The 8,017-nt window shown below is 35.1% G+C and overlaps 1 protein-coding gene across 1 annotated transcript; it reads right to left on the bottom strand.

Annotated features, from left to right (window-relative positions):
• Nucleotides 1–6,356: 6,356 nt before the first annotated feature.
• Nucleotides 6,357–7,652, bottom strand: LOC131875894 (receptor-like protein 7). The gene has a single exon (XM_059220603.1). It carries the CDS (start codon nt 7,650–7,652, stop codon nt 6,357–6,359), a length of 1,296 nt encoding a protein of 431 aa, XP_059076586.1.
• Between the last annotated feature and the right edge of the window lie 365 nt (nt 7,653–8,017).

The raw sequence follows: 8,017 nt of genomic DNA, 5'->3' as shown, positions 1-8,017 counted from the left end.
TGGAAAATTAAGGCATGGAGTAAACTAATGGAAAAAGGACTCATTCATTATATAAATGAAACTATTACAGCACCACCTAATCCTAAGGCTGATCCTAATGCTCAAATTGAATGGCTTACTAAGAATGCTATGGCACTTGGAACACTTAGAAAGTATGTATCAGATGACATCATTTTTCACATTGATAAGTGTACAACAATCAAAGAGGCTTGGAATATTTTTTAGAAATTGTATCGTCAAGTTGATGAGATTAAGGGCTACAAGCTTGATAGTGAACTCACAAGTTTGGATCCCAAGGATTTTGATACAATCCAAGATTATGTCACAAAAGCAACTGAGTTAAGAGCAAATCTAAAGGATTGTGGAATTGACAAAAAAGATGCTCAATTGGTTTATAACTTGTTGGACAAGCTTCTTTCAGAGTATGTAGCCTTTGTATCTAGCTTTCACACCCATAGGTTAGCTCAAGGTTCCTCATACACTTCTCCCTCATTTGATTCATTCACAGAGATGTTGATACTTGAGCAATCTAAGTTAACCATGATGGGGATTCTCAAATCTTCAAAGTCACAAGCTTTGGTGGCTAATAAAGGGAATCAAAGTAATCAAGAAAAAGGCAAGAATCAAAAGCACCCTAAGTCAAAACCACAACAAGATGGAGCACAATCTTCCTCTCCACAACAAGGTGATTCACCATTCTCACCTAAGAGGAAATCATATAAGGACAATCTTTTTTGTGGATATTGCAAGAAGTCTGGACATGATGAACATCATTGTTATAAGAAGGATATTGATGAGTTGAAGAATCTTCTTGAGAAGAACAAAATCAACCTACCTTCTAGAATGTCTACATCAACTTCTTCTTCCAAGGATAAAGGAAAGGATCACTCTTTTGGGATATATAAAGGAAAGGGACAAGCTCTTTGTGCTACTACAAGTCATGATTAAGGGAGATGGCTTCTAGATTCAGGGGCTTCTCATCATATGGCATCTTCACAGTCTATGTTTTCTACATTTGAGCCTTGCCACATGCTGCAGATTTTGATGGGCAATCATAAATACATGGATGTGATTGGGAAAGGATCTATTGCCATTGGGGATAACTCCTTCAATGATGTGTTGTGTGTACCCCACTTGACAAATAATCTTCTTTCCATCTATCAAATCACACATGGGGCAACTAGGAAAACTGTGGAGTTCACACCTGATTTAGTTATCATTAGAGACTTGGAGAGTGAAGCTATCATTGGGACTAGGGTGGTTGATCATGCATCTCGGTTGTACTCTTTTTCAGATTTTGGTCCTATTGATAAGGTTGATTCTTCCTATGTTGATGGTTCAGATTTTGAGGAGAACTTTGGGCATTTGAACTTGGGGATTCTCACATGTGACCCCGTTCTTGAGCCTTGCATTTCCTCTCCTTCTATTGATATCACACCACCTATTGCACCTGATGATGCAGCTAGTGTGAAAGTTTTGCCTTCTTATGATTCAGTGCAACAGGATATTTCATGTCTTCTAGCTTTAGTTGATTGGGATGCCTACTTGACAGACATTGCAGGTTTGTTTGTGGACTCCTACATTGTAGATTTGGGAGACACCATTCATGAAATTCATCTTCTCTTTGATGAAGATGATCCTTCTTTGATTGTTGCAAGGGATAACTCTGACCTTCTTGTGCATTCTCTACATGATCAATCTTTAGAGGTTGACATGATTGTGGATACTTTTGTACAACACTTATGAGTCTTTGGACACTGTTCTACATTCATCTGGACACTAGATCTTGGAGTGCCTTTTTCAGCAATGTGGCACAGTTTACCACCTTTGGAGGGGGTACCTTTCAGCATCGACATGGGGACACTTGAGTAATTTTCAGAGATTCCTTTCATTATGAGTATTTTTGCTTCATCTTCCCTTTATGGTTGGGGAGACTTCATGGATACACCTTTGGTTTTGTTTCTTCCTAAGGGGAGGAATGTGGTTCGACATTCATGGAGCAGTTTCTTCATTCATCTTCGAGCTTCTATCATTGGTGCAGATTCCACATTGAGGGGGGGCTTCCTAGTCTCTCTTCTTCTTCTCTCATATGGGGGGGAGTTTTTCCTCACATGGGGTTTTGTTCCTCACATTCTTCTATGAAAGTTCTTTGTATCTAGTTTTCATCTCTCTTTTGGGGGAGGGTTTTTTCCCATTGGGTTTTTCTCTCTTTCCTCGCTTTGTGAGAGATTTCCTTGCATTGGTTTTCATGCATTTGCATTTGTACATGGGTACCTAACATGGCTTCATAGCCAGGACCCATCTTGCATTGCTTAGTTGCATTGTAGACTTTAGTGCATTCCCCTAAGTTGCACTTAAGGGGGGGTGTTGTTGTAAATAATTATTCATCTTGGATATTATTACACCTTACTTAAGTTTACTTAGGAGATGCATTTCATAGTAGTTTGGGTATGAGACACTTGGGTGTTTGTGCCACATCGGGATAGTGTGTGTAGGATAATTTCCACCTTTTATGGTGTTGATCTTGTTGTTACACTCCACATTCAGTGGGTGATCCACCTCATGTGGACTATTATATTGTTTCTCCTACCTACCCACACCTATTTCCTACCTACCCTTGTTTCTTATTGAGCCACATGTCATGTTTGTGTGCTCACATATCCATATAGCCTTGCCTATATAAGTAGGCTCATATTCATTGTATGTAAGATCGATTGATGATCCAGTTGATCAGTATTTTCATCTTGATAGAATACAGTTTACTTCTATCATATATTTTGTCTCTCTTATTTGTTCTTTCCATTGCCTCTTGATCTTGGTAAAATATCACATGGTATCAGAGCTGGTCCATGTCTCACAGTGATCAACCTTTAGTGGATTTATCATGTGATCAATGTTCCACTTTAGAGGTGATGATAGGTTGTCACTTTTTCTCTCATATCATAAGATGATGACATTTGTCACAATCTTAAGCACTCCTATGTTCCCACCTTGGCTATATAACAAAGGGGTCTCCTATGTAATAATAATCTAGTTGGTCATTTTGTATCATATGATTGATATGATTTAGTTTGTTCTTGTCTCATTGTTTCTTGCTTATTATTGTGCTTTACATTTGGCCTCTAGATCTTGGGTGGCTACCTCCATAGATAATTATTATAAAAGTATTGATAAAGAAAAGAGAATGCATCATATTTTACAATCATGGGAGTAATAATGTGGTAAAATAGTAGCTTTAATGAAAAATAATTTAATGTTTTCTTTGAGGATACAAAATTTCTCATCATCCTAGTTTGCAATTGTATGTCCTAGGAATGAGAAATGCATAAGAATATAATGACAATTAGTCTCTGAGATTGTTAATTAAGAACACTCTAGACTTTTGCATTTAAGCTATGAAAATTTAGCTTATTCTAGTTTGAGTCATTTTTCTAAGAGGAGTATGGTTATAAGTTTACCAACCATTATAAATTCTAGTAGTAGGTGTGAACCTTGCATTTTAGTAAAGAAAGATAGGATTCCCTTTCAATCAATGAATTATGGAAGGGAAAGAGAACTATTGGAGATAGCACACATATATTTGTGTGGCCCTATGCAAAGTATTTATAAAGGCGTGAGTCAATGTTTTATGACCTTCATCGATTATTAAAATGAGAAGACATGGGTCTATTTCTTGAAACATAAATCTAAGGATTTTGAGAAGTTGAAGGTGTTTAAGGACCAAGCTAAGAAACAGAGTGGATACTTCATCAAGATCCTTAGGTTAAATAGAGGGGGAGAGTATACTTCCAATGAATCTATATTTTTTGTAGGAATCACTGTATCAATAAGGAGTTGGCAAGTAGCTATACTTTATAGCATAATGAAATATCTAAGAGGAAGAATAGGACCATCATGGGTATGATAAGAAACATGCTAAAATCTAAGGAACTCCCAGTTAAATATTGGGTTGAGGTTATAGAAATAGTAATGTAATTGATAAATAGAAGTCCTATAATGATTATTCAGGATAAGGTTCCATGAGAGGGATTGACAAAATGCAAGTGAATGGTTGAGGACTTGAGAGTGTTTGGATGTGTGGCATATAAACTTGTGCCTAATGAATATAGAAAAAAATTGGATGACAAGGGTAAGAAGTGCATCTTCATGAGCTATATTGAATTTTCTAACAAATATAAGTTGTGTATCACCATGACCAAGAAAATATTGATTATTGAAAATGAGTCATGGTATGGAGAAATGGACACTTATTTGAGTATTTTAATTTTGATGCCCATCAATTAATCTAGATTTAATTTTGGGGTCTATAAGCATGCAATGAATATTTAAAAATTAAATGAGGATTGATGGGATTTGTTTTGTGGGATCAATGATGAAGAAATAATTTTTGTGTCATGTAAAATGGATTCAAAATGGTACAAAAATTACTACTAAGAGTCTTGTAAATGATATAGTGAAAATAGTATCAAAATTTTGTGGTTCAATCACAATCCTCACAAGTTCTAACTTTAGCCACCTTCATTTGATATAAGATGCAAATTTAAATTATGCCTCATAGAAATGATGAATTTGTAATAGTAAAACAACTTGTTCTTTCCTTTTTGTTAGTTGAATGTGTCAAGGTGGTGCTTACAAACAAATTCAAGGAGATTATTGGCTCAATAGGTGACTGTGTTCTCCTAGGTCAAGCCTTTTAATAGAACAAATTAGTGTTGATGAAAAAGATCAAAGACAACATTCACTAGTAATCTCATGATCTATATGTAGATGCAATTATTTGCTGTGAGAAAAGAAAAGTGTGTTTCAATGATTTCACTCTGCTTTTTTGATATTATTTTAATTTGCACAAATATTTTTACTCAAATTCTAAAAACAAAACAATTCATAAAAATGTGTACGAAAAATAAATGTATGATAAAATAAATGTAGTTAATGACTGATATATAACAACACATTTAAGTAAAAATAAAAAAATAATGAAAATAAATATTGCACCAATTTCGCTACAAATTTAGGGAGAGTGTGATTTCCCGAGTCCATTCTTCTCATTCAATCACGCCATGTCTCGCGAGACTCACTACTTTGATTCAGAACTGTCCTTGATTAAGACTCACATCTTTTGATACACAAATCGCCTTAACCAACTCACAATGGCAAGCTTTCTTTTTCTACATGGACTTACAATTTTTGTCAAAGAATCTAAACTCTACTTAGTGTTAATCTTCTTCACTTCGATCTTTTTATTTTCAACCATCCCATTCACAAAATGACATTACACATTACTATGTTTTAGCGTGATAAAAGGAATTTCTATGAAACAAACTGTGGTCCCTCGATCACATCTGAATACTATTTGTTAATTTAATCTTTTCAATTACATCTATTTGTTACAAGGACATGTTGTTGTCATATATTTTTCTATAGAAGTTGATTGATAAACTTTGTAATGCCTCATGCACATTCAACTTACTTCTCTTCCAAATTGAATAAACACATCCTTATAGAGAATTCTAGCCCAATATGAATGAAAAACATTCCATGCACTCAACATCTTTGCATATACCATTAGTACTATGAAAAATTAAGCAATAGTCCAAAGTTGTCTTCAAGTATCTGAAAACCTACAAAGTCTAGTCAAGTCAATTGGAATTGGGCAAAAACATTTTTACACCTGAAGTAAATATTTTAGAAAGTCATGTCAAGCTAAAGTTCATACATAGTTGTAGATAATATTATGTGGTATTTTGTATGTATAAATCAATTTTATTATATTAATTGATATATATTCATATATCAAATCATATTAATATATAGATTTTAATACTAATATGGTTTAGGGTTTTCTATTGATGGTCTCAAATTTAGAGTAAATTTATATCACTCAATTAAATGCTTTGTATTTAGGATTTAGGATTTTCTGTGTAAGATTGATAGTTTGAAAACATAATTCTATACATACACAAATATATATATTTATTGATGTACAACACTGATTTGTAAACTAAAAACACAATATTTCTTATATCAATAAATTCAGTTAGATTAATTACACCAAAGATACATCACACAAATTTATTGACTATTTGACAACAAACTATTCATCATTAATAAAGAAATAACACTATAATAGACAAATCCTCATTTAATTAATATTTATGTACTAAAAATATTTAATACAAATAAATCTCCTTATCGAATGGAAGGCCAGAACCATACAAAATATGTCCAAACTTTTAAAAAAGGAAAAGACAACTATACAAAATGTGTTCAAACTTTTAGAAAAGGAAAAGACTTCAAAAATCAAATGTTTGATTAAGGCACAGTTTCTTCACATTTTGGTGGAGAGTTAAAAGCAATCATAAACTTCTATTACGCACGAAAGGAAGCAGAAATTTCAAAATATTATCGACCCCCATGAAGTATTTCATTCTCCAACTCTGTTTCGCTGAAATCAATAACACTACCATACTCAGAAAGCCTGCTCCATATGACCATCCTAATCCAATGTTATACCAGGGTATCTGCTCTCTCTCCTCTTCATCTTTATCTTCACTATTACTTACAGGATAAGGAGGTGCGAATTTTGGCCAATTGCAATTCCTTGGAAGTGGGCATCCCTGCAAATTTGGGTTTCCAGAATATGATGTATTTTCAAATGTAATCATCTGCCCTCCTTGTGGTATGTTTCCAGAAAGATTATTGCTAGACAAATTTAAATATGCCAAATAGCTCAGAGATTGAAGCTCTGAAGGAATATTTCCTGAAAGTTTGTTTGAAGAAAGATCCAACGATTCAAGTTGGCTCATATTCCCCAAACTATGTGGAATAATTCCACTCAGACTGTTCATGGATAGATTCAGAAACCTCAACCCCTTCAACTTTCCAAAATCAAGAGGAACAACTCCACTCAATTGATTGTTGGAGAGATCTATTGCAGTGAGTGTGGAAAGAATGTATGGATAGTCAAGTTCTGTACCTTTGGAAGTCATATCCAGTCCACCAAGGTAAAAGTTCTTCGTTTGATCAATAGTAATAACTATAAATGAATCTCCATTCTTATACACCACTTCACTCTGCAACACATAGCCATCCTCTCTTGCTACAGACATTGCTCGTAAAAGTACAATATTGTGTGGAATAGAGCCCGATAAGTTGTTGGACGAAAGGTCTAGGATCTGGAGCTGCTTCAGGTTGCCAATTTCTGGAGGAATGTTATCGCTGAACTGGTTGTCCTTCATCACCAGCACTTTAAGAGATGAAATTTTCCCAATTGACTTTGGAAGATGTCCTGTGAATTTGTGGTGCCCAATATCAACTACTTGTAAAGCTGTCTCATTGGTAAATGAGGGAAGGAAGGTTCCGCTGAGCTGATTTCTTTTTATCACCAAGGTGCTGATAGCAGACGAGATGACTAGCCCTTTGGGCATCCTTCCCTTAAAGCTATTACCTCCTAAATTTAACTCATAAACCCTTTGTCCATCCTCGATCAAACACCAAGGAATCGTTCCGTCCAACTTGTTGTTTTCAAGATTTAACTTTCGCACCTGTACAGATGAATTGCACAGGCTTGGAGGAATGTTCCCGGTAAACAAATTGTCATTGAGCATTAATAGAAAACCCTGGGGAGGTTCGTATTCACTTCTTGGCCACATGGAAGGTATGCTTCCGCTTAATGCATTACTAGATACATCCAAGACTCACACCTTAGAGATCTGACCACATGGAAAAAGGGGGCCCTTCAGATGATTCCGTGAGAGATTTAGTTCTGACAAGGAGGCAGCGATATCCCATAGCCAAGAGGGAATTTCTCCAGAAAGACCGTTGTTAGCTAATATCAAGGAATCTAAAGAGAACTGAGTTGAAATCCATGGTGGAATTTTGGCGTCCATCTGACATGACACAAGTTCTAACTTAGAGAGTTGGAAATTGGGCATCCAGGATGTACTAATATTTAGTGTGCAATTGGATAGAGAGAAATTCCTTAAATTGGTAAGGTTATGGAAGAAAACCTCTGAAA

The sequence above is a fragment of the Cryptomeria japonica genome, chromosome 5, assembly GCF_030272615.1.
Source record: "Cryptomeria japonica chromosome 5, Sugi_1.0, whole genome shotgun sequence".
NCBI lineage: Eukaryota > Viridiplantae > Streptophyta > Pinopsida > Cupressales > Cupressaceae > Cryptomeria > Cryptomeria japonica.
This window is presented reverse-complemented; position numbering and strand designations above follow the sequence as displayed.

Bases quoted from the DNA above. Each gene is read 5' to 3' on its own strand.
- LOC131875894 (XM_059220603.1), bottom strand. From the start codon at position 7,652: ATGTGGCCAAGAAGTGAATACGAACCTCCCCAGGGTTTTCTATTAATG.